We start from the raw sequence: 27,740 nt of genomic DNA, 5'->3' as shown, positions 1-27,740 counted from the left end.
CCCTCGCCAGCATCTGTCATTTCCTGACTTGTTCATTTTAGCCATTCTGACTGGTGTGAGGTGATATCTCATTGTGGTTTTGATTTGTATTTTCCTGATGCCGAGTGATATGGAGCATTTTTTCATGTGTCTGTTGGCCATCTGGATGTCTTCTTTGCTGAAATGTCTGTTCATGTCCTCTGCCCATTTCTTGATTGGATTATTTGTTCTTTGGGTGTTGAGTTTGCTAAGCTCTGTATAGATTTTGGATACTAGCCCTTTATCTGATATGTCGTTGGCGAATATCCTCTCCCATTCTGTCAGTTGTCTTTTGGATTTGTTAAAATTTAAAAATACTAGTTTTAATAAGTAGCTCCTGAACTTACCTCCAATGAGCAGAATCTCCTTGCCATGCTTAGTAAGTCCTGCAAGTGTCGAGAGATTTGGAGACCAAGAAGTGTGAGAGCTGCCGGTTCACATCCTTCCCGCACCTCTGCTACTTTCTCTTTCCCAAAGTGTCTCCTTTCCTGTAGCATCTGTAATTGTATCACCCTCTGTGTTTTTAAGTAACAGTTGAAGGATGTTAACAATTAATAGACTTTATTTCATTTCCTTCTGTTAACAATTAATAAGCTTAAAGAAGAGGTTGAAGAAATGCGAGAGTCCCAAGTATTGAACTAGGATTCTTGGGGCAGTCAGTACAGAGAGACTAGTCATTGACTGGGTGCGGAGGGACTGAGCCCCGTGGAGAATTAAGAGAAGGAACTGTTTTAAGATGTGGATCTTTCTGACCTAGTGGGGGTGAGGGTGACAAATCTGTGTTAACTGAAGATACACACATTTGTAAAAAATGTGATCTCTAGTTGCTGCTCATAAAAACCAGCAGGTTGTGGCATGAGAAAGTTCAGTGGGTCTGGATGTCAAGGATGTTGTTCAGTGACTAGAGAGACATAACCAGGAGTTCTGCTGATTTCTGATTTCACAGACCGACTTACTTTTTTTTCTCTTTTTACCACCTTCGCTCTGTCCCTCAAATTTCTGTATTCTTCCCATGTTTTAGTGTTAAATAATTTGACCTAAGGGATCTTATTTGAGGGAAAGCCTGTTATGGCAGTTTTATGTCAGGTGGAAGGGTAATACTGATTCAACAGATGTGTGTGTGTTCACAAATATGAAGCATGTTGGTGAAATCAGTTCAGTTTATGATATTGGAAACATGGTAGGCACTGAATTTTTTCCACATTTCCCAGCCAGAAGGGAGTGATCTGGGGGTTCTGGCTGCTCCATCTCTTCACGGAGGGCCAAGGCGATCAGTAATTCAGCTTCACCTTCAACCCGTTTCCCACAGCTGCCACGTACCTGTTGAAAAACTTGGAAGTATTAATTGATTTGCCAAACTGAGAACCGCAAATCATTATTAATCAGTAGTGCTGAAGCAACCAGATGTACCTTTTGGAAAATAGCTTCTTCTCTGCCTTCACTTAAATTGTTTTCCACTTTTTAAATCTGATTTTTAAAATTGGGTCAGTGAAGCTCCCACAAGAGATTAAAGGAAATCATTCATTTTTTAATTGTCAGAAAACATGTTGGAAAGAAAAGGAATACAGCAAAACAAGTTTTAAGAAAGTTGTTGGAAACCATGCAATTGAAAAACTTTGTTTTTCGTGTTGCCTTACCTGCTGACTTGGATATCCTAGGGATATTTGGAAAGTAAAGATGTTTAAATGTGTTTGATTGGCGGATCTTCTTAGGATTGCATAAAACTAGCATTGACCTAGGGGCTGGGAGGCTAGTTTGTATGTCAGTATACAACTTCATGATTTAATAATCATTGATTGTATTGCTGAACTGACTCCTGGGTTTCTTGTTTCCTCATCTGTGATGTTGTGGGGGTCAGAATACATAGTTGAAGGACCCATTCTTTCCTCAGTAATTTATAAGGCCAAATAGAGTTCTGCAGATGGAGAAGATCCTTGACTACCACATGCATCGAGAGATGGGAGTAGTGGTGGGAGGTCGCATTGGCTGTGACTCTGGACTCACAGGAGGACAAACAAGTAAAGTAAGTGAAAGCAGGTTTTTAAATGGAAGGTCCAGGGAATGAATGAAATTATTAAAGTTGGACACCAAGAAGGTAGTTGCAATTTGGAAAAAAGTTTTCAAGCTTGTTCAACAAGCAGGGCTGAGTCATATTTAGGGTTAACATAAACTTTTGGTCATTTACTTATTGAGATAATGCTTATGAAGTCATACTGTGTGTTTCATAAGTACATTTCTAGTGAATGAATGCACGCATTAGATTTAATGAGTCCTAGAATGATGCTAAACTGAAATTATGCAAGAATTTCAATTCATTTCAGAGTTGTCCAGTTAGTTTTTACCTTGGAGGTTTCCTGACATTAGCCGGCTCCCCGCCTTCTGTAGCATAAACTACAGCTTGTCTCTGGTTCCTCGTCACTGCCGGGTTGCTCTCCTGCCTCATCTTTTTAAAGACAGGAGCTTCATTCCTATGAGCCTCAGAGTTTGCTAATATCTAAAAGATGATTTTCATAAAATTGAGTGATATATAGGAATTTGTGTACATATTTGGAGTAGTCTGACTTCTGAGACAGGTGATTCAACTTCAAGGCCATTAAGAATTTAGAGTATTGGAGTCAGTTCAGGTATTGTAGTTTTAACAGACGAATATCCTTTCCTTTTTTTTTTTGCTTCTGTTTGTTGCCAGTTCTACTCCTCAAACTATATCCATTTCTAGGGAGATAATCATGGCTTTTTAAAGAGCAAAGGGATATGTGACAGTGAATGCTAGAACTGGGGTTTGACAAATAATAATAATAACATTATTATTGTTGGTGGATGTTCTTAAAAGTTTAAAGATATATTTATTGCCCAGACAATATTTTAACTATAACTGTGGAAGTTTTAGAAATCACTGTTACTGCTGGAACCCACTTGCTGTTGTTGACCTTGGTCACCTGTGCAGTCTCTCTCCTAAACCTCTTCCCGTACTTGCACTCCGTGGAAGGGAATTCCTGTGTGCAGCCCATACTGCAGGAGGGAGTTACGCTCCCTCACCTTTAGGGCGCAGTATTTATATAAACTCTTTGGAATTCTTCTGCATGGGAAATTTGTCTTTCTCCCTCATTCCCTAATTTTTTCAGTCATATACATTAGTATGGACTCATGGATATTTTTTATACTTTGGATTGTAATCTAATCCTACCTTATTTTGTTGCTCAAATTGTTCGAGCTTTGGCCATTGGGAGCTCTTTGAGTTGTCCCCTTTGTCCCTTTCATAGAACTCTATCAGTGTGTTCTTTTTGTTTTTCAAGTGCTTTCTTACTTTATGACACTACAAGATGACCTAGGCTTAGGGTGCCTGGGTGGCTCAGTTGGTTGACTGTCTAGCTCTTGGTTTCGACTTGTGTCGTGATCTCAGGGTCCTAGAATTGGGCCCTATGTCAGCCTCTGCTCAGTGTGGAGTCTGTTTGGGATTCTCTCTCTCTCTCCCCCTGCCCTTCCTCCCACTTGCTTGCTTGCTCTGTCTCTGAAATAAAGAAATCATTCAAAAGATGAGCCAGGCTTATATTATTTCCTGTCCCAGACCTAGAATCAGCCATTTCCCAAAAAGACTTGTTCTTTTACTACAGAATGGGGAAGCCAAGATCTGGGTGCGTGCTTGTTGCTACTAAGGTGTCATTTCCTTAGGCCTTCTCATCTGACCGAGTAAAGAAATAATATATGCGTACTATTATTGTATGAACATATCTTTGATATATACACGCCTATACATATTTCTGTATGAAACCATCTCCTCTATATTAGGCTAATAAACGGTTTCTTTTAAGATTTTGTTTATTTATTTGACAGAGAGAGAGAGAGCAAAAGTAGGTAGAGCAGCAGGCAGAGTCAGAGGGAGAAGCAGGTTCCCGGCTGAGCAGAGAGCCCGATGTGGGACTTGATCCCATGACCCTGGGATATCAGGACCCTGGGATCATGACTGAAAGCATTTAACCAGCTGAGGTACCCAGGCATCCCTAAACAGTTTAGCTTAATATAGGGGGGACTCCTGTCCCCAATTCTAATCTATTACCCTGTGGACTTTATTCACTTATCTGTAAATTCCCACTCCCAATAGTGAGAAACCTCCATCCGTTTATAGTACACGTGTATCAGTGTTATCAATGTATCAATTGTTAACCCCTAGTCTCATGTAAAACAGCTTTATCAGGCAGAATACAGTGCTTATGGCAGATTTACTTTTGCCCTCATTGTTCTGGACCCAAAGGTTACTGAGGCCAGCGCCTTTCCCCTCCCAGCCCCTTGCAGACATTTGTAATGAACATGAACATGAATGTGAATGTAAAGAGCCACTGCTTACATTGGTGATACAGTTAGAGTCTCTTGTCATGTTTCTGTTCCTTCCTGGGATCCCTTCACCTCCTAAATGATTTTCTTTGGTTTGCATCCATCAGGGCTCACTCTTTGGGTCATACAGTTCTGAATTTTGCTACGAGCATGATGTCACATGTCCACCAGGACAGAATCAGAGAGAACAGTGTCACCCTGTGAGTCCCTGTGCTTCAGCTGCTCACCCTGTGCACTCATGGCCACCACCGATCGTTTTGCTGTCTCTGTAGTTTTGCCTTTTACAGGATATATTTGGAATGTATGTGGGCAGCATTTGCAGACTGTCCTATTTCGCTTAGCATGTACTTAAGGTTTCTTCATTTTGTGTGTTTGTGACTTGATAGTTCATTTCTTTCGATCGATGAATAGTATTCCCTGTACCATGATTTGTCTGTCACCTACTGAAGGATATCTTATTTGCTTTCAGCTTGGGTAATTATGAATAAAATTCTTACGAACATTTGCATGCAGGCTTTTGGGTTTTTGTGTGATCTGAGTTTTCAGACAAACTGGATAAATACCACAGATGTGGTTGTTGTTTTATATGGTAACACCATCTCTAGTTCAGTCAGAAACTCCCAAACCATCCTCTGCAAAGTGTCTGTACCATTTGACATTCCATTATTAGGGAAGGGGGGTTCCTTTTGTCCTGCATCCTGGCCAGTATTTAATACTCAGGTTTTTGGATTTCAGCCAGTCCAATAGTTGTTTTTCTTTTCCTCATTGTTTTTCTTTTCCATTCCTTAACAAATGATGTCGAGCATCTTTTCAAATGCTTATTTGCCACCTGTACCTCTCCTTTGAAGAGGTGTTTGCTCAGGTACTTTGTTCAGTTTTTAATCGGGCTGTTGGTTTTTTTTTTTAAAGGGTTTTTTTTTTTTTTAAGATTTTATTTATTTATTTGACAGATAGAGATCACAAGTTGGCAGAGAGGCAGGCAGAGAGAGAGAGAGAGAGAGAGGGAGAGGAAGAAGCAGGCTCCCTGCTAAGCAGAGAGCCCGATGCAGGGCTTAATCCCAGGACCCTGGGATCATGACCGGAGCCGAAGGCAGAGGCTTTTTAACCCACTGAGCCACCCAGGCGCCCCTGGGCTGTTGGTTTTTTTACTATTGAATTTTAAGAGTCTTTCTTTTCTTGAATACCAGTCCTTTATCCAATACATGTGTCGCAGCTTTCTCCAGTTAGTAGCTTCACTTTTTATTCTTCTAATAGTGTGTTTTCCAAAGCAGTTTTTAATGTTAATGAAGGACATCTTGCCAGTTATATCTTTCATGGATTGTACTTCCGGCATCATCTCTGAAAACTCATTGCAAAACCCAAGGTCACCTAGATTTTCTCCTGTGTTATCATCTAGAAGTTTTATAGTTTTGCATTTTACATTCACGCTTATGGTGCATTTTGAGCTAATATTTTTGAAAGACGTAAGGTCTGTGTCTAGATTTAGATTTTTTTGCATTTGGGTATCAGTTATTACAGCATCATTTGTTGTAAAGACTGTCCTTTCTCTGTTGAACTGTCTTTGCTTCTTTGTCAGAGGTTAGTCACCCATACCTATGTGGGTCTATTTCTGTGCTCTCTGTTCTGTTACACTGTTCTACTTACCTGTTTTTTCACCAGGATCACCCTGTCTTGACTATTGTAGCTTCATTGCTTTATTGGTGAGTCTTTTTTTTAAAGATTTATTTATTTTAGAGAGAGAAAGAGTATACAAGCAGCAGGGGCAGGGAGAAGAAAAAGGAGAGAGAATCTCAGACAGACTCTGCACTGAGTGCAGAGCCCAGCCTGGACAGGGCTCTGTCTCATGACCCTGAGATCATGACCTGAGCAGACAGATACCAAAAGTTGGTCTGTTAACCGACTGTACCACTCTGGCGCCCCAACTTTATTGTAAGTCTTGATATCAGGTAGTATCAGACCTTAAACTTGGTTCTTCTGTATTTATGTTGGCTATTCTAGGTCTTCTGCCTTTTTATATAAATGTTAGATAAATTTGTTGATATCCACAAAATAGCGTGCGAGATTTGGATTGGGATCATATTAAATCTGTGAACCAGCTTGGGAAGAATGAGTCTTCCAATCTATGAGCATATAATATTTTTCAATTTAGCTAACCTCTTCTTTGATTCCTTCTGTCAGAATTTTCTGCATATATAGTCTATACATATTTTGTTGGATTTTTACTTAGACATGTAATTTTTTTGGTTTTATAAATGGTATTGGGTTAAGTTCAAATTCTAGTTATAGCTAGTAAATAGTAAATAGTATAAGTATAATATAGCTAGTAAATAGTAAAGCAAATTTCTTTAGATTATTGACTCAGTATCCTGTGACCTTGCTATAATTGCTTATTATTTCCATTTTTTATTACTGATTCTCTGGATTTTCTACATGATAAATCATGTCATCTGTGAATAAGGACAATTTTATTTTTTTCTTTCCCAATCTTTATACCTTTTATTTCCTTTTTATTATACTACCTAGGGTTTCCATTATGGTGTTGAATAGGAGTGATAAGAGAGGTATCATAGCCTTGTTCCTAGATTTTCTTGGGAAAGCATCCATTTTCTCACCATTAAGTATAATGCCAGCTGTAGATTTGGTGTATATGTTCTTTACCAAGTTGATGAAATTCCTTTCTCTTCCTAGTTTGTTTCTAGTCATGAATGGATGTTAGATTTTGTCAGAGGTGTTTTCTGGGTCAATTGATACAGGATTTTTCCTTTAGCCTCTTTTCATGATAGAATACATTAATTGCCTTTTTAAAAAAATTATTTTTCTAATGTTGAACCAGCCTTCTGTACCTGGAATAAATCCCACTTGTCCCTTACATATATAATTCTTTTTATACATTTTTGGATTTGATTTACTGATACTTTGGTGAGAGTTTTTTATACCTGTGTTTTGAGAGATACTGATCAGTAGATTTCCTATCTTGTAGTGTTTTTTTTTTTTTCTGGTTTTAATATTAGTAGACCAACTTATTTCATTTTTCTTCATTCTCATCTACTTTTGTCCATACATACTAGCTGTGATTTTAGCTGTATGAAAATGATACACATATTCTGTTGTATTTGTTCACTTAAATTGTTAATCTCTAACATGCCTATTTAGTCTCTAGCAAAGCATTTTTTTATGATGTGTCATAATTTTTATTTTATGATTTTCATTTAGGAACAGTTATATTTAAAATTAGATTGAATTTAAGGGGCACCTGGGTGGCTCAGTCAGGTTGAACATCGTACTCTTGGTTTGGCTCAGGTCACAGTGTCTCTGGGTTGTGAGATTGAGCTCCCCCATCAGGCTCCATGGTCAGCAGGGAGTCTGCTTGAGATTGTCTCCTTCTCCCTCGGCGCCTCTCCTACTCCCCCACATGCTCTTTCTCTCTCTCTCTAAAAGTAAATAAATACACCTTAAAATAAATCATATTGAATTTTAAAATGAAAAATGTCACTGGGATTATAGTTACTTTAAGATAATGGTAAGGAAATAACTTTACTTTCTTTAGGCCAGAAAGGGAAAGTCTTATAGCCCTTTTGTATTTACGCAGGAACTCTTACCTAGAAAAAATAATGGGATCATATGCCTTATCAGTGTGGGCTCATCACAGATCAGTCCTGGCTGGCAGCATGCGGGCAGCTCTGTTCTCACCCATCCCGCTCCTTTTATATTCTCCATCTTCACTCGTACACCATTTCTTTCCCAACTTTTATGTGGAACAGAAAAATATAGTTTAATATTTATTTATCCTGTGAAATTTATATTTCCTACTGTTATATTTTTTAAACAAGTTAAAAAAATCTTAAGCTTATTTCTTTTTCTCATGCTTTTGTTCAGTCAGTGTCTATACAAGTAAAAAGTTTGACAGGGTGTGACTGTAGAGGATGATGGCAACACAGGAAATTTTAGTAGTCGTGAAGGAAAATAAAAGTATATTAGGTAATTATTAAGATTTTTAATATAAAGATAAAAACAAATTGTTCATGTGTATATCTGCTTTCTCAACAGGCTGAGAACCCCCCTCACGGACCGGATTGTGGTTATGGTTCCTTTCACCAGCAGTACTGGCTTGATGGAAGAATCATTGCTGTGGGAGTGATTGACATCCTTCCATACTGTGTATCGTCTGTCTATTTGTACTATGATCCTGATTATTCGTTCCTGTCTTTGGGTGTCTACTCCGCACTACGGTAAGATTAGTTTTGACAGCGGTAATGGGTCAGGTGGAACTTCAGATAATTCCTCATTTGATTAGTGTTCATCATGTAACGGCAGAAATCCTATATGACGGTGCATATTTGTTGCTATAGTAGTCTGTTATATAGTGGTGTTTAGCATACCGCTTTTAGAACTGAGGCCAATGTCTGATGGTAATTCCCTAGCTTTTTAAGTTATCATCTTGTCTAGGATAGGACAAGTCACTGTATTTGTGGGGTGCTTTTTTGTTTGTGCCTTTATTTAAGCCCCTCTATCAAGAACAATTTAATGTTCCTTAAATATTATAGTATTTACATATTTTTGTCATTGTTGTATATATTTTTTTCATGATTAAAGGTTAAATGAATCTCGTGTAAGTGATGTGAGTCTTTTGGAAAGATATATAGTGATAGAAAGTATATAGAACAGGACTAGAAGGCCCTAACTGTCCACTTAATTCCGTGGATCTCATCAAAAGATTATTTCTCTTATGTCCATGACTGCAAATATACACAGCATAGCAGAGATATCTTGCATTACCCTCATGGTAAAAAGATTAGGGCCTTATTCTTTGAAAAATACTTGTTCTATTTTTATTCCTTATTGTCTGCATGTATATGTGGTAGAGAAGGAAAGGAGGATTGAAAAGTATTTTTCTGTTGCATGTCTGGGACCTTGAGACTCTTTCTTTCTCATGGTGTCATTGTTTTCTCGTTTTTCAGTCTCCGTGCAGTGGTCACATTCTCACATCTTGGGAAGATGTATTTTGAGATTATTTATTTGTTGTGTATGTGCTTTTTTCTGAATTATAAAAGTGGAAGAATTGGTATTTTTCTTTAATTTCCATTTGATTTTTGTAAAAAATCTGGTGGCCCATGATTGCTTTTGTGTGTTTCAGTGGTCTGTAATATAAAGAAAAATTCCCCATCTAGGTATTTTCAACCTGACATGTCTCCTAATGCCACGTTAGAGCAGATTCACAATTAGACAGTGTTTATAACTGGACTCTGTAATAATTTTTCTTATGTATTTAATTGCATTTGTGTATATACTAATTAAGAATATTCGTGACACTTATGACATCAATGATATTGGAACTGACGCATTGAAGCATTTACAGTTTGTAACTTTAGAAATGTGTATTTCAGAAAAGATACTTTTTCTTTGAAGAAAAATCAGCGAACACTTTGAAAGTATTGCCATTTTCCTTCTTGTTTTGTTTTTATATCTGTCACTTTACAGTGTGTATCCTTGGATTTTTTTAGACTTCTCAGGTAAATATTGAGAATATTTATATAACCACATAGTGAATCTCAACCTGTATATGACATATCACTTCATATCTCAATAAACCAAGGGATGTTGAAATCCTCCTGCATTTGAGATAGTATATATACAATTCCCAGGAAAATTACTGAGAGTTTTTTTATTGCTTTGGTATGTCTGTTGAAATTCTAGAGCTGGAGAGCTTTGAGGAAGCAGGAGAGGAGCCTGGGAACCTGAAAACTATTGCCTCTGCATTATAGTCCTGTCATTTTCTTTTAGTGTCCTTGAGAATATGAGTTGCTAAGTTTTCTAGAAGAGGAAAGGCAGCCAGGAGATTGATATTTCCAAGCAAGATTGGGGAGAATAGGCTATAAATTGCCAGTTCTGTTATTGATTATAGTGTATTTCAGTGAAATTTGTTTAGCTAGTTTCCCTCCATTTCTTTAATTAATTAATTAATTTATTTGACAGGCAGAGATCACAAGTAGGCAGAGAAGCAGGCAGAGAGAGAGGAGGAAGCAGGCTCCCTGCTGAGCAGAGAGCCCGATGTGGGGCTCGTTCCCAGGAACCTGGGATCATGACCTGAGCCGAAGGCAGAGACTTAACCCACTGAGCCACCCAGGCGCCCCCATTTCTTTAATTTCTTAAGCAATTGTACAGTGAATATGGTTTTTATATTTTAATCTGTAATCAATACAGATTTTTATATAACCTAGTCTGTAGGTTTAAAAAAATGTTTGAATTAGGGATCATGAGCATGGCATGTTTTGTTAGCAAGATACATTTTAGAAATAAATTAATTTGTTTAATAGATGTTTATTTGATAAGAACCTATGTATCCTGGACACATTTCATAGAAATGAGTAAGGGTTTCCAGTTTTGTCAAAGCAGACAGTAAATTAGAAGCCAACGTAATTTTAAATACTCCATTATACTGTGACAAAAATAAAACCACAGTGGTAGGCATGATTCCTTCTTATATAGGGTGGTCAGGAAAGACCTCTCTGGACCGGTGACATTTGAGGAGGCAAGGAAAAAAATAGAGCACCCAAGTGTGTAAATAAAAATCCAAGGGTAGCAGTATGGGTAGTGCAGCATCTGAGGTGGTCGTGCTGGGATGGGGGTAGGATATAGACAGGAGCTGGGCAGGGAGGGCAGAGATGCAGGAGGCGCTGGTGAGGAGGGGCTGAGGGAGCTGCGCTTGATAGGTCATGGTCGGGAGGTTCGATTTTTATCTACGTGTGATACCAACCCACTTCGAAGGCCAAGGGAGGTTACCTGATCTGATTCATACTGTAAAAAACGACTTAGACCACTCCATGGGATTTATAGAGGGGCAAGAGTGGAACCTGGAAAGCCAGTCGGGAAGCTGTTACAGTCATCCAGGGGAGCCATTATGCCGGCTGAGAGCAGAATAGCTGAGGTGGAGGTAGTGAGAAGTGGTCCAATTCAGGGTGTACTTTGGGGACAGGGCCAGCTGGACCTGTTGACGGATTGGACATGAGAGTGGGAGGAGAACAGCTAAGGAAGGTTCTAGGGTTGGGCCTGGGTAACTGAGGAGCAGAGGGGCAAGGCAAGACCAAGGGAAGGAGTGCGGTGGTCAGCTGTGGGTGGTCCCGCAGTGGTCCTATCGGTGCTTTCTTCCTCCCTTTGAACCTTGAAAGTGGATTCGTTCTAGGAATAGGGAGTTAGTCTGTTACAGGCTAATAATGTTCAGTCTGCTTGGATTTAGAAATACTGTTATTTTCCAGATGAATTTGTAGGATCACAGCCCTTCAGTGATTTACATTTGAACTTGCAAAATGCACAGACTATTCACTTAAAAAATTTCTCCTTGAATTTCAAGCATTCATTGGAAAGAAAGAAGGAAAGAAAGAAAAAGAAAGCCTTCGAGAAACATAAAAACGAAACAAGCAACTTTTCTCCTACTTTAGAAATGTACTAACGTTCCCTTAAAACTCTCAAATACAAGTAGTCATTCATGTGGGCAAGTGAGATGAAGTTCTGTGCCCAGATTTATCCGGATGCAAATTAAAACCACTTCAAGCATGGGCATTGCTGACAGTGTCTTTGTTCAGTTAATCCTTGCCTATGCCAACAAAAAGAGTAAAAGTGGTGAGATAGCATAGTTTTTTCTACTCTTTAGTTTTAGGGAGAATAAATATTAGAGTAGCATCTAGATGTAGCAAGGAGTTATACATCATATGCAGTTGCAGGTGTTTGCATGTTAATGGTCATAATAGTCATTCTTCCTGAAACATGTTGGTTTTTCAGTTTTATAAAACTTGCTGCACTGTTTTTCACTTGATAAACACAGCCTTTTGAGAACTCACGGGGATAATGTGTAACATATTAAATAGATCTATTTCTATGCTGTTTGAATTTCAGATCAACTAATATGCTCAATAAAGTATAAAATGTGAACTTAGATGCATTTGCTCAAATAATTTAGAGTTTATGTCTTTAGTAAAAGCTATCTTAAAAGTATTTTCTAAAGTTTTTCTCTTTCAACACTTGAAGTTCCTTAATAGCTTAGCAATTGGTTTTTAGGATTTTATCAAATATTTGACATCAAATTACATATACTTTGAGTATTGGACTTAGATTTAACTGTACCTTCATCTTTATTCTTCTTTTGGCAGAGAAATTGGTTTTACTAGGCAACTTCATCAGAAAACATCTCAACTCAGCTATTATTATATGGGTTTCTACATTCATTCATGTCCCAAGATGAAATATAAGGTAAAGCTGATTTTCATGTGTGTCTGCTCTAGATGCAGTTTGTTGACATTAGTGCTTTCATGGTTTCTCATCGTATTAATTTAACTCACTTATATATTTACAGTGTAGATAATGAATTATTTTTAAATGTGTTTTAAACTTTTCATGAAATCTGGCTTGTTCATTGCCTAAAATAGTGCTGGACACATAGACACTTAATATTTGCTTACTGCAGGTTGATCTGTAGAAACAAACCAAATATACAGAGATTAAGGCTCTTCTAGAATATTCAGTAGGGCCCTGCTTACATGGGGTAGCGTAGTACGCCCACTAGGAGTCTTCCTGTCTGGGCGCATCCTAAGTCTTCCCACACCCTCCGTTTTTTCCTCCCTCCCTTCCATTTTAGCTTTGTTTCCTTTGGACCCAGTCACAGTCCAGAAAAACTGGAGCTCAGTGTAAGCAGTGAGGTATTTTCAGTAATAAAAATAGTAATAATAATGCAAATGTTTATAAGATTTTTATCAAAGAAAAATGAATCCTTAATACGATTTTTGTCTCGGGGCATATAGGACTTGGGCTTTGAGGGAATAACAAATGGGTTAATTAAGGAAATCACTTTGCTGCCTCAGAAATGAAGCTTTCTATAGTGAGAACCACAGCCTTTACTGCTCTTCGTAATTTATTGTATTATTGTGAGATTTAACTGTTTGTCAGAATTTCCCTTTTAAAAAAGTTTTACCTTTTATGACTGTCTTTAATTAAACTCTTTGACATTTTCTAAGGATTAGCAGCCTACTGTATGTAAAAACTACAGAGCAGTGTAAAGGAGCAGGTTCCCCACATCCTGCCCACCTTAAAAACAGGAACAGAACACCTTTTGCTCAACTTAGAATGCTGCTTTCAGCTCTGAAGAGGCAAAAAGATGTAAACATGAATCTTCTTCTTAAAACTTGTTATCCTGTGAGGATTGGGAGTATTCTATATGAGAACAGATCAGGATAATGGTTTGGGTAAGTGGCCTGATGTCCAGGAGGCAGATGGGGAAGCACAGGTCAAAGAGAAGGAGCAGACAAGTAAGGATTTGCCGGTGACCTTGCCTGTGACATAGTCATATAAAAAAGGGGGAAACTGAAGGACTCCGAAGGACTTGCAAGCTATTCTGAGGTATTTATGCCATGGGGAGTCATTGAAGGTTTCAGAGCCAAGAGCATGGCGTGTGGAACTCGAAGAACATATTCATATGCATAAATTACCATTTTTTAAAAAAGTTACGGGTATTTTAAAAGCATAAACCAGATTGAAAAGTGGATTCAAACCCCTTTGTACCCATTACCCGCAGCTGCAGCGGTTTGCGGTCGTCCTCGTGCTTCGTTCCTACCTCCGTCATCTTTTGAATTATTCTGGAACAAACCCAGAATACCATTTCGTCTGTACATCTTTTAACGGGTATTTCTAAAAGATAAGAGCATTTGGAACACAGAATATAGTCTTAGCATCACAGCTCAAAAGCATGCAGAGTATTTCTAACTACCTCCTCTATCTCCGGCCAGTGCTTGGATTTTCTGATTGTCTCGTGATATTTTTTTACAGTTTGTTTGACTTACAACCCACACAGGGTCTGTACATTTGATGGGTATGTCTTGTAAATCTTTTTAATCCATAAATTTCCCCCTCTCTTTTTTTTCCCCCTGTGCAAATGAATAATCCACAAAACTTGTTGATAACTAAATGTGGGAATGAACAAAAGTGGTTCTAGAGCGTTGGGGTCAGGTGCTGAATGTCTGGGGAAGGGACGTTTCCACTGTTCGAACCATGGATCCTAGAAGCAAAGCTGGCTTTGAAAGAAGAGTGATATACACTGTCTTGCTGGTTTCATGCTTACATGGCCCGAGTCTTCTGGTCAAGGTGTCCTGCTGGCATTTAATCCCATATTTAAGTGTACATTGTACGTAACTTGTGAATTTAATCCTTCAAATAGTTCCTTTATGCCTGAATTATTAATTTAGTTGATAGGTCTAAACATTTATACTCTGTGGAAAGAAAAGCATGACTATATCTTTTCTCAAAAATACTTACTTGGTACTGTTTTTACTAATGTTCTCTCCTCCTAGCTCATTTTTGTGGTACCAGATCTAAATAAATTCAGGATAGGAAACTCAAATGCTCTAAGTATTGTAATACAATAATAACACTCAGAAGAAAAGTCTTGCCACCCTATATATTCGTTCACCCTGTATATTTGTGTGCTTGTGCATGACCCCTTCTAAACAGAAGTATTTTTATCCCAATCTTAGGGACTTGGAGAAATTTCACTTTTTCTTCCCATCTGTAATGGGCACGTTAGTGTTACAAGCTTTTCCCCTTAGTTTTTCCTTATGCCTAAGCTAAAATCTGAGTTGCTCTGTATTTTAACCTCTTTCTTTTTTGTTGTTGTTATTCATAGAAATGTTGACCATATTTTCATTACTCCTTTCTCCATATGAAGACTTTTTACTCCGCCTTGTTGACTCCAGTCCAGACCAAATGCTGTGTGTTCTTTCGTTTCCCTCCTAGGTTGAGCTCTGCTTGGAAATAGAAGTCTGGCTCATAGCTAGTTGTTAGTTAAGAATTAAAAAGTGCTCTCCGTACTGTTCAGTCCATTTGGCTTAATCATACCAACTGAAATTTGTCAGAATTATAGCTTTAGGATATTATTTTTTTAAATTCCATATGCGGCATGCCTGGGTGGCTCAGTTGGTTGAGCGGCTGCCTTCAGCTCAGGTCATGATCCCAGCGTCCTGGGATCGAGTCCCGCATCGGGCTCCTTGCTCAGTGGGGAGCTTGCTTCTCTTTCTGTCTCTTCCTGCCCCTCTGTCTGCATGTGCTCGCTCTCCTGTCTTTCTGACAAATAAATAAATAAAATCTTAAAATAAAATAAAATAAAATTCCATTTGCATAAGAGATACCCCTATGCCCACCTGTCGTTTTTTTCCTTCATTCACGTAATACTGACTGCACTCCTACTGGAAGTGCAGTGAGCAACACGGGCCAGATCCCTAGACTCCAGGACCTACGACAAGCTAATAAAGAAAGCAGATAATCAGACAGGAATAAGCCCTGTGTGATGTGGTAAATACTTAGGAGGTGTGGCTCCTTCAGAGTGGGTCCGGGGCGCCTCTCAGAGGCATCAAACTAAGGTTCGATTGACAGAAAGTCAGCCAGTGGGAAGCTGAGGGGTCATTTCAGGATGAGAGCAGAGGACAGCTGGTGTTCTTTTCCTTCTGAGTTAATGCTGTTAGCCATTTTGGCCGTACTTTAGGATGACCTGAGGAGCTTCTAAAAAATACCAATATGTGGGCCCTACCTTCTGAGATTTTCACTCATTGGCTGGGGGTCAAACCATGAGTGTTTTTTATTTGTTTGTTTTTTAATGCTTAGAAGATTCTAACGTGAAGTCAAGCTTGAGAACCACTGCACTAGATTAATTTTTTCACATCCGAGAGCACAATAATGAACTGGAAGGAAGATTATTTCTCATTTTAAAGTTGGCTATTTTCTGTTCATTAAATTCAGAATCATTCCTATTGAAGAAGCTCCCATCTACGCTTGTTATCTGGGTTCTGGCACATTAAAGGCTGACCAGACGGAGTCTTTCGGCTGGGTTTCCCACCAGGGGTCTTTACCCTTCACGGAGGTCTTGTTTTCCTCTCTCCCGCTGCACGTCCTCCTCCGTCATTCTCAGCTGAGTGGTCACTTGGTCCAGTGACCTGTACTGGACACGAAGACGAGATTCGACCACCCACCTACCATCCCCAGCTCCCTTCGCATTCTGTGTTTCTTCTCAAAGTTCAAGTCTGTCTCCTCTGTATACGTTTGTGAGACTCTTGATGTTTATCTTCAACATGTATGCAAGTACCTAAAAGTGGGCCTGCCACACAATAGACGTTTAATCTTTAATACACATCTGTGGAATTAATGAGAAGAAATACTAGTGCTGAGGGTCAAGGAATTCCCTCTTGTTTAACAAGTATTTATTGAGCGTGACTAGGATAGCTTCTGCTTTGCAAATAGGTTAGAGCTTGGTAAGACACACAGGTGGTTCTAAGGGAATACACAGGATATCGTGGAATACAGATAAGTACTCTGATATCAAAGCGGGGTTGTGGTACAGGAGTGTGTAATGATGGTTTGGACAAGTTGCTTAACTACAGCTGGTCATGGTTTTGAACTGTAAAATGGGAATGATGTAGAAAATGAGATATATTGTGGTTTTGTTTGTTTGTTTTCTAAAGTAAGCTCTGTGCCAGTGTGGGGCTTGAACTCACAACCCTGAGAACAAGAGTTGTATGTTCTACCAACAGCCAGCCAAATATATTGTGTTTTGTTGTTGTTGTTGTTGTTGTTTTAAATCTCAATTTGAGAATAGAATCTTCTTGCACTGACTAGTAGGGTAGATCCTACCCAGCTGGGTAGCATGCACAAAATCATTACTTTAGATTTTGCTGAGACTTGTCGAAGTTCTGTGTTTATCTACTGATAAATGGCAGCCAGATTGTTAAGCGGCCTGCTTGTGCTACTAACCCCACTTCTTAGTTTAGTTCAGATGCTGGGGAAAAGCAGAGGCTTATGCTAATCTGTGCCAATACTGCCTCCCTTTATGAAAATTTCAGGATTGTGGACACTTCCATCTTTTGTTCGGAGGAAAGTGGCACTGAACTCTGCTGGGGTTGGTGCAGCAGAAAGGTGAAGCTCTCCAGAATAATTCCTGTGCTGCACCGCAGGGTGTCTGTTGCTTTTGGCCTTGACCGTTGAGGGCAGAAAAAGTCTGAGCTCAGATGTTTGTGGACAGAATAAAATGACTATTTTGTTCCATTTTTAGATGTTTTCATTTCTTCTAAGGATATTTTATTATATTTTCAGCAAATGAGAGCCCTCAGTTATGAAGGAACAGCACAATTGCTTTTAAAATGGGAATTCTTAATCAGAAATGTGCTGTTCAAAATTTGTAGGTAGATGTTGGTTCAAGCATGAATATTTCTCATTGCAATTTGAAGGTCCAGAGCTAGACACCAACAAAAGGTAACTCACAGAAAATGAATTGCACACCATCGTAAAATCTCTCATTTTCAAGATTCAGTGAGGGTAAATTTAGCATATAACTGCAGGAATCATTAAAAGAGTGTCTTCTTTCTTGCAGCATAACTAAGTGTTTAAAGCATTAGTAAAGGTGTATTTTTGCCACACTGTAAAATACACGTGGAAGAATCTGTATTTCTAGCTGGTATTAAGGAAAAAAGGAATATATCTTGAAATAGGAATATTTTTAACAATTGGGAAGCAGCAGTGTCTTAGATACCTGGTACCCTCTAGACCCTGGGAGTACAGCCGTGAGCAGTGCAGATGTGGGCTCTGCTGGTGCGCGCTGGTGGAGATTACAGCTGAGGGGCATGTCGGTAATAATTGCCGAGTGGCACCCAGCGATACAAACTATACCTGAAACTAGAGTAATGTTTTGTTTGGATTTTCTTGTGTAGATTTAGACATGTTAAGTTACAGCCTTCGCCATATCACACACTTATGTAAAGTAGAGCAAATGGCAGGATTGAACAGCAGGTCTGAGAGACACAGAAGAGCTGGTTATACCTCTTCTCTTTTTACAGAGTCATGAGTTCTGCTGAGGGTGTGCTGGAATGACGGGTCTATCTTTATGGGTAGGGAGGACCATGGCGTGGTAGATGATTTCCAAGGTGTGGATCCCTCTTCGGCGCCTCTCCCCTTGTATGTGCTCACTGCTCTGTCCGTCAGAAGGAGATTCTGGTTTCCCTGCCCTGACTGGGCTGGTCTTCTGGCTTGTACTCACTAGCAGGATACCACGGAGAGAACTCTGGGAGTCGTAAGGCCCAGGCCTTCAGAGGACTGGCAGCTTCCCCTTCCTCTTCGGAGTCAGCCGTCATCCTGTAAAAGGACTGACTGCGGCTGCCAACAGATGCCACCTGGGAGGCCCGACACCATCTTGGACGTTTCACTCCAGCTGAGCTTGCTGGCTGGGTCCAGCTGCCTGATTGAACCCAGGAGATACTGTCAGAGGAGCCACCTACCTGAGCCGTAGCCAACTCACAAGATCATGAAAAATAATAAATGATTGTGGTTGTCATCTGCTGCAATTTGGAGTGGTTTGTTCCTCGGCAACAGAAGACGAAAACACACGGTATGGGATGGAGGTCACTAGATAGAGATGTAGATGTCCCCATAGAGAAGTCGTTCTCTGAGGAGCCGTGCAGACTCAGAATTGACCCTGAAGTGAGCCGAACTGATCTGAGAAGTTTCTGATGGCTCAGTGTGAGAGAGTTTTGACACAGTCACCTAATGTCCATATGCAGTCACACCTAGAGACGTGCCCAGCTGGCTTATGGGAAGTCATCTTTGTAAGGCATTTCATTTAATAGACTTGAGCCTACAAAGAATTTCTTAACATGATGAATTTCGTTTTTGCTTGTCTTGCTAATGATAATGATGAGCGCTGCGAGGTGAAAATCAGCATGTGGTCATTTTTTGTGGTTTTGTAGATGACACTGGCTGCCATAAATTCTCCGTGGTTTGCTAGTTTCCCGCAGTTATATTTTTGTGTATGATATTCATTAAAATGCCTTTTTTATTGAATTCTTTTGATTAGGCGGTGTTTGTATGTGTAAAGGTTGATTGACATAAACATGCCTTAGTGAGATGTGTTTGGTTTGTGCCAGTCCTCTTAGACGCAAGGCACAGGATAGGTACAGAAGAATCAGTGAGAGCTGGAAAATAGTCATTAATGAAAGAAGATGGGCTTCATTATGTCACGTTATCATTGTTCACATTAACTGTTTTAATAATCCTGGCCATGTTAATGGGATTTGGTAACAGTTTTAGCATAACTCAGTACTAGCTTGGGGGCTTAGGAGCTGGCTGACATGAAGAGAAATTGTATTTTCAGCCTAGAGGTGTTTATTCCTGGAGGTGTTGCCCTACTGAAGCAGGAGGGGACAGTTCAGCTTTCTGCCATGCTCAGTGACGCCCATCTTCTAGGTCTGCTTCTCTCATAGTTCCAAGGTGGTTGCCGCCCATCTGGGCATCATAGGCCATTAGCAGTAGCTGGAATAAGAAAAGGGTAATGTCTTCTCCTGTGTCTTTCACACACACACACACACACACACACACACACTCTCTCTCTCTCTCTCTCTGTCCCCCTACCCCCCCTTTTTTTTTCTTTTAAGTAGGCTCCATGCCCAGTGTGAAGTCCACCATGGGGCTTGGACTCAGGACCCTGAGTTTAAGACCTGAGCCGGTATCAAGAGTCAGATGCTTAACTGACTGAGCCACTCAGGTGCTGCTCTATTTCTTTTTTTAACAAATATTTTTAATTGTGGTAAAATACACATAACAATTTATCATCTTAACCATTTGAAGTGTACAAGTTAGAGGTATGAAGTATGTCCACGGGACTGTGCAGCCATCACCACCATCTATCTCCAGAACTCTTTTCATCTTGCAGAACTGGTACTCTGTGTCCATTAAACAGTAGCCCCCCGAGCTCCATTGTGCCAGCCCCTGGCAACCACCGTTCTACTGTGACTCTGAATTTGACTCTGATAGGCCCATCATATAACTGGAATCATGTAGTATCTGTCTTCTTGGGACTGACTTATTTAGCTTAACATAATGTCCTTAAGGTTCATCCATGTTGTAGCAAGTGTACGAATTTCATTGCTTTTTATGGCAAATAATACTCCAAATTATGTGTATTTCCCATTTGGTTTATGCATTTGTCCATTGACCGACACTTGGGTTGCTTCCACCTTTCGGCTATCGTGAATAATGCTGCTATGAACATGGGTGTACAAGTATTTATTCAAGTTTCCTTTTTCACTCCTTTTATGTATATTCCCAGAAGTGGAATTGCTGGATAGTATGGTAATTTTATGTTTAATTTTTTGAAGACCCACCCCACTGTTTTCCATAGTGGCTCTGCACGCAGATTCTCATTTCTCCAATTCTTGCCAACACTTCTTATTTTCTGGGTTTGTCTGACAGTAGTTATCCCGATGTGTGTGAGGTTTTCCGTTTCTCTTTTTAAGATTAAGGGAAACCTTAACAAGAAGACTCCCAGCCCAGTTCACTCATTTTACCTGTCAGAGTTGTGCTTCTGGTGTGTACTTGAGCCAGTCCCTGGCAAGGTGGCTAGGACTGACCTTGTGCAACAGGAGGAGTCGCTTCCTGGAGCACGTAGCGCTACAGATGGTGAACACCTGAACAGGTTTTCTCTTCATTTGGCCTAACCACCAGTATGTCTTGGAAACTGAGCTGTGGCGTTGTATTTATTTATTTTATATATGGGTTATATCATTTGTATGTTATATAGTTTGTACATATGTATGCACACAGTATTATATATGCTTTTAAAAATCAGGTTGTTGGTTTAAATCTATTTGGCTTATTTTCTGAATATTTTTAAAATGAATTTTCCTGTGTTTCCAGAATGTTTAATATTTACATGTAAAGCTTAGTTCATATTCTCTATTTTGACCCCTTTCCAGACAATTCAAAACTGCTTGCCTTTGAAAGTAAAAAATTGGAGTATATAGAAATGATGAGAGGTATAATTTTTAAAATTTCTTCTCCGTGCTGTCTTGCAGAGTGCTGCTGTGAGGCTCTTCTGTGATCTGAAAGAGGTGTTTTGACTAAATCCTTATCCAGACTTGTATGCAGGCCAAGGTAAACAGTGATTTCAGGCAGTCTGCTTTGGTAGCATGACATGGCCAGACATCAGATAGTTGAAACACCAGAAAGGGTTCGGAAATGTCAGGAAAGAAACAAAAAGCGAATTCATCTGTGATTAATCATTCTTCAAGTCAATGCCTCAGCTTAATTGTGGTCATACAGCACCTCTGAAATTCTGCAGGAGTTTGCCTAAAAGAAGGCAGTTGGCATCACTGTTACAGAAGTACCTACAGGAAAAAATTGAGGTTTATTTACAAAGCTCCATCTGCCAAATCATGAGCCGTTGAAACCCCCAAGCTCCCACGCTTGCAAAGTTTCCTGACCAGACAAATTAGCAAATGTTATTTTACTACGGCACTGCAGCCCCGGCTGATGCATTTGGGTCCATGTAGTAGTGACTTTGCTGCCGTTGGTTGGAAAGAAATACAAGTGATCTCATCGCTTACCCACAGCAGAGGACACAACTCTGGAGTTTGTGATTCAGTGTCTGTTGTTTGGGATGTTAAATGTGTGGTGAATTAGACATAGTCAGTAGAAAAATGACCGCAGAATAATTTTAGCAAGGGATTTTTGATGCCTCCTGCAGGCAGTGGGAGGAACAAGAATTCACATGCTCATCACAAATTCTTGTTTCTAAAATTGTCCCGTGTGGAAACTTGCTGCATCAGAGTCAAAAGGCAATTCCTTAAGAGCCAAGTGTTTTAAGCAACTTATTACAGATGAGAAAATTGAAGCTCAAAGTGCTTAACTTGCCCAGAGTTTGAATTAACTCACATTTTTAAAAGTATTTTATTTATCTATTTAAATCAACTCTGCACCCAGTGTGGGGCTCAGATTTATGACCCCGAGACCAAGAGTCACATGCTCGACTGACTGAGCCTGCTTGGCATTCCTCACATTTTCATTTTAATAACAGAAGGGAGAGTTTGGAATTGAAATTCATATAAAAGGCTTTATTTTTTAGATTTATGATGAGTTGCCTGTAACTTTTAATTTTGGATAATTCCGTAATACTTTGCATATTAGTTAAAGATAAATGTTAATGGAGGATAAAAGCATATCGAATCATGTGCCTTTTCCCTTCCTTTTCCTCATTTGTGCATCCACAGTGAAATAGAAAGCCTGGTATAGTGCATGATTCCTTTTTCTTTTTTTTTTTTTAAGATTTCATTTATTTATTTGAGAGACAGAACACAAGCAGGCAGAGTAGCAGAGAGAGGGAGAGGGAGAAGCAGGCTCCCCGCTGAGCGGAGAGCCTGATGCAGGGCTTGATCCCAGGGACTTGAGATCGTGACCTGAGCCAAAGGCAGATAGACGCTCAACCCACTGAGCCACCCAGGTGCCCCCCTAGTGCACGATTCCTAACCTTTGAAAAACAGCAGCCATCTTTGGAGCTTTTGGAAAGATACTACTCCCCGACCTGTGCCCTGACCTACTGGAAAAGCAAGTCCGCTTCCTCCTTCACATAGCCTCATTCCCCCGCTGTTGGGCGCCACTCTCCTCCGTGCTCTGCAGCTTCCCTTCCTCCTACCTCTGAAAGGTCTTGCACTTAGCCCTGTGCATGCCGGCTGGGGCTTCCTTTCCAGACCACGCTCCAGCTCTTCCGTGAAGCCATTCGCTGTATTCGCCCACTGTCGCCGCCACCAACCCCACACACCCCATGTGCCAAGTGAAGCTGGAGGCTGTCTTTCTGATCCTGTGAACTCTTGGCATTTCTAAGTGTGTTTTCTGTAGCTGGGCTTGTGCCCCGGGTGTTTGTAGGTATACATGACTAGTCCGTGTTTCCGGAGGGCCTCCTCCATATAAAACATCCTGCTAGATGCCAAGGCAAGAGGAATATGATCAGACATGGTTCCTGCTTGTCAGATCCCTGAGCAAACCATGGCTGATCTGTCGCTGTCCTCGGTGCCCAGCACATTAATTGGCACATAGAAGGTTCTCAGTGAGTTTATTGACATGCGTTGCCTGTGGAGGGTGGCAGCTGTCTGGAGGAGGAAAGCTGGGAAGCGAAGGGAAGCAGTATGGACGTGAGAAGCGTGCCGGCATCTGGCTTCTTCACAGGTCTCTAATTGGAATACCGGGCTTAGAAGAAATGTAGTCAGGCCTGCCTCAGTGGTCCAGTTTGTTATCTTCCAAGAATTGTCTCTGCTACCTAGCTGCAGTGTTTAAAAAAAAAACAAAAATTTTATTGAAACATGGTGAGCATACAGAAAAGTGCACGTTCTTAATTGTACAGCTTGATAAATTTTCACTGACTCCACCTGTGCAACCAGCACCAAGATCCAGAGCCAGAATATTCCAGCCCCGCTTAAACATCTTTCGTGCCCCCATTGATTATGATCAAACCCCGAAGATAACCACAGTAGTCTCTTCTTCCCTGTTTTTATATGTTACATAACCAGAATCACTCAGTGTATTTTATTTTGTGACTGACGTGTTCCATTCAACAATCTGTTTGTGCGACTTATTTATGTGGTGTGTGGAGCAATAGGCAGTTGATTCTCATTGCTTGTATTCCCGTTCTCCTGGGGATGAACTCTTTCTAGGTTTTGGTTAATGTAAGTACATCTGTGAGCATTGTTTACATGTCTTTGGGTGAGCATATGTATTTCTGATGGGCACAGATCTAGGTATGGAATTGCCAGATCGTGGCTTTAGTTCATACTGCCCGTAACTTAAGCAAATGTACCGATTTACACTGTTGCCTACAACATGGTGGGAGTCCTCGGTGCCTCCCGTCCTGATAGTGTCATGTGGGAGGAGCATTGTGGTTTGAATCTGCGTTTTGATGTTGAATGCCTTGTCATAGGTCTGCTGGCCATTTGTAAAGTGTCTGTCCAAAGTCTTTTGCCCATGTATCTGTTGGGTTGTCTGGCTTTTATTTGTAGAAGTCCTCCCAGCAGTCTGGGCAGGAATCCTTTGTTGCATACGTGTTTTACAGGTTACTTCCTCCACTTGGCTGCTGGCCTTTTTATTCTCTTAATGGTATCCTGTGATGAGAAATTCTTAATTTTAATGTAGTCCAATTTATCTTTAGGGCCTTTGTGTCTTGTTCAAGAAAATTTTGCCTATCCTCTGTCCATGGGAATATTTTATTTTCTTCTGAGATTTTTGTAGTTTTACCTTTCATACTGAAGTAATTGATGGGAAATGTTTGGTATATGGTTGTTCTAAGAGTCAAGACTGAATTTTTTCCCAGATGGATCATTACTTTTAGTTTCTTAAGGGCACTGCCTGCATGCACATAACCAGTTTAATTAGTATCTCAATCAGATGAACTCTGTATTGTTACATTTGTACTGTAACAAACTGTCTCTGCTTTCCCTTTTTGAGACTTAGCCTTGATTCCATTAAATTAGAATACTTCATTTAACTTTAGGTTTCTCCCTGAAGAATGATACTGGCCAGCCTGTTCTTAATTTCAGTATTGAAGGATATGCAAACAAGTCACCTGCTCTTGGACATTTCTTCCACATAACTTAAAAAATAAAAGATGCAGAGATGCAGAGCATCTCTTCATTGAAACAGGATGATACGTTTTATGAAAATTCAGTTACAAGAATGATTAAAACACAATGTATTTAGTATTAGTATTACTAATACTTGTAATATCAGACATTTACCATTTGTTGGTCACATCCCATTTTCTCATTTACCTTATATCATTGTTCATTGTGTGTACATTTATTTAATTATACAGAAGTTAAAATTTTGTGTGTCATGAGGTTTATTAATCCTTTTCCTCTTGGGGTGCCATGGTGGTTCAGTCACTTGAGCATCCGTCTCTTCATTGGGCTCTGGCACTCTCTGTCTCTGTGTCTTTCTCTGTCTCTCAAATAAATAAGCAAATCTTAAAAACATAAATAAAAGACCTTCTCTATGCCAACATATTAAAACAGTGATATCTTCCCTTTACTCCTCTTCACCTTGCAAAATTCAGCTCCTGTTTGCTCCCACTCTGAAACCTTGCCAACGGCACTGTATGGTAAATACATGTTTTCCCATCTGTTTGTTTCTTTAGACTCTAAGCTTCTCAAGAAGTAGAGTTTGAGTTCATTTTTCATTTAATTTAATTTAATTTTATTTATTTATTTTTATTTTTTTTAAAGATTTTATTCATTTATTTGACAGACAGAAATCACAAGTAGGCAGAGAGGCAGGCAGAGAGAGAGGAGGAAGCAGGCTCCCCGCTGAGCAGAGAGCCCGATGCGGGGCTCGATCCCAGAACCCTGGGATCATGACCTGAGCCGAAGGCAGAGGCTTTAACCCACTGAGCCACCCAGGCGCCCCTCATTTAATTTTAACAACAATCCCTGGTTTATAGTAGTTGTTCTGTAAATCTTTGGATGAACAGATGGATGGTAATATGAGAATAATGACTGATTTGATTATTGGTTAGAGGGAAAGTGCATATCCTTAAGTGGTATCATTTGGTATTTCTACAGGATAGATGTTTTTATGATTTCAGCAATATTAAAGGTAACTTTATTAAAAGATTGTTAAAGGTACTGAGAAAGTTATGTTTGAATTGTCACATAAATAGTGAAGACACTTTTATGTTGCATATTTCTACAAATTAAAAAAAAACATTGCCAATGATTTATAACATTTGTAATTCTGAAGTGTTAGCCCTGTATAAAGATATACATGGTTTATATGTGAATTAAAAGGTTTATTTGTTAAAAAGATTGATTTAGAAATGTAGCAATTGAAAAAAAGTTCATTATGTGTAAAGCCCTTGAAATAATAGTATAGTCTTTTCTAGTCTTGATAGTTGTGTAAATTTATAGTCTAAACACTATTTTTTTTTAAATTTTATTTATTTATTTGACAGAGAGAAATCACAAGTAGATGGAGAGGCAGGCAGAGAGAGAGAGAGGGAAGCAGGCTCCCTGCTGAGCAGAGAGCCCGATGCGGGACTCGATCCCAGGACCCTGAGATCATGACCTGAGCCGAAGGCAGCGGCTTAACCCACTGAGCCACCCAGGCGCCCCGATAGTCTAAACACTATTTTTAACATGGATTTATTTGTTTCATGACCTACCCTTAGCTATAATGGGGCAATGAAGGGCTTCCCACTCTGAGTTCCTGTTCCCACCTGCTCTTAAACAGTGATTCTCTATTGAGCAATTTTGTCCCAACCCCTGCCCCATATCTAGAGACCCTTTTGATTGTCCTAGTGGGAAAGTGGGGGAGGGGTGTCATGCTACAGGCATCTAGTGGGCAGAGGCCATGATGCCGCCTAAACATTCTACACTACACACAAGAACTCCTAGCATCAAAGAAGTCTCTGGCCCAAAATGTCACTAGTGCCAAGGTTTGGAAAACCTGTTTTAATGTTACTTACTTACCATTGAAGTCTGTAGGGCTTTACAGTTGCTGAGTTACCATGGATAATTTGACTACTTCTGTCAAAAAGGAATTGCCAGAAAGATTAATTTGGGATTCACCATAACGGTCTCAAAACAAACTATCCTGTATGACACACCAGAGAGAAGTTTCTTGTGTCTAATTCCTAACCCTGAGCCAGCCATATACTCATTGATGACCCCAGGATTGTCTTAAGTTTTCTTTAGGGGGTTTATGGGTGGCCTTCGTGTCAACTTAAAGCTAATTTAATGTTTCTGCACAAGGAGATACATGTAGCAAATCTGACATCTCTGGGAAGGAGCAGCATTAACAACAAAAAGGTTAAATAATTCCAAACTGTGGTGCTTTCTTTTTCTAGTTCCAACGTGCATGGTAGGGTATGTCTTTAGTGTTTATAAATCATTCTGTTTTCCTTGCTTTTATTTTATTTTATTTTAATTTTTTTAAAAGATTTTATTTATTTATTTGACGGAGAGACAGAGAGAGAGCATGAGAGGGGAGAAGGTCAGATGGAGAAGCAGACTCCCCGCTGAGCAGGGAGCCTGATGCGGACTCCATCCCGGAACTCTGGGATCATGACCAGAGCCAAAGACAGTCGCTGAACCCACTGAGCCACCCAGGTGCCCTTGCTTTTAGAAATAAAAAGAATGTTGACAGCTTAATAACAGCCAAGTGAACTTACCCTAGCAGCTAAATTCGTTCATTTTTTTGGTACAGACAGCACAGCGTTGGCATATACGTTGTAAGATTGGACGTTATACTCACTGTCAGCTTTACTGCGGTAGAGGCTTGGCACATTCTGTGTTCATGTGCTTCAACCTAGCACATTCACAACTAAGCTGTTTCAGAGAAGCACTGATGTAGTATGTGTTTAGCAACTGTTTATGGTTGAATATTCTGCCGAGGTGTCGGTGCTAGAATGAAACCAATTCCCACCCCTCCCCCCCCGTGTCTCCATCACGGCACAAATCTTCTTTCCTTCTTACTATAGCTGTAGATGTTCTCTTGGTTCTTAGGTCTTCCAGTGTAAAAAGCAGGCAACTGTGAGATTCATATGGAACACTTTC

At 39.9% G+C, this 27,740-nt stretch overlaps 1 protein-coding gene across 9 annotated transcripts in view; it reads left to right on the top strand.

The window, feature by feature from the left end:
- ATE1 (arginyltransferase 1) overlaps positions 1 to 27,740 on the top strand; it is a 166,142-nt gene that overhangs the window by 67,076 nt on the left and 71,326 nt on the right. For all 9 annotated transcript variants that reach the window (XR_009404025.1, XM_059398722.1, XM_059398721.1 and 6 more), the window contains 2 exons: positions 8,395 to 8,576; positions 12,492 to 12,591. Coding sequence is in view for 8 of the 9 variants with exons in the window: in XM_059398722.1 (XP_059254705.1) it covers positions 8,395 to 8,576; positions 12,492 to 12,591 (282 nt within the window). In the remaining variant the exon portion in view is untranslated. The remainder of the gene's footprint in view (positions 1 to 8,394; positions 8,577 to 12,491; positions 12,592 to 27,740) is intronic.

Source organism: Mustela nigripes, chromosome 4 (genome assembly GCF_022355385.1).
Source record: "Mustela nigripes isolate SB6536 chromosome 4, MUSNIG.SB6536, whole genome shotgun sequence".
Taxonomy (NCBI): domain Eukaryota; kingdom Metazoa; phylum Chordata; class Mammalia; order Carnivora; family Mustelidae; genus Mustela; species Mustela nigripes.
This window is presented reverse-complemented; position numbering and strand designations above follow the sequence as displayed.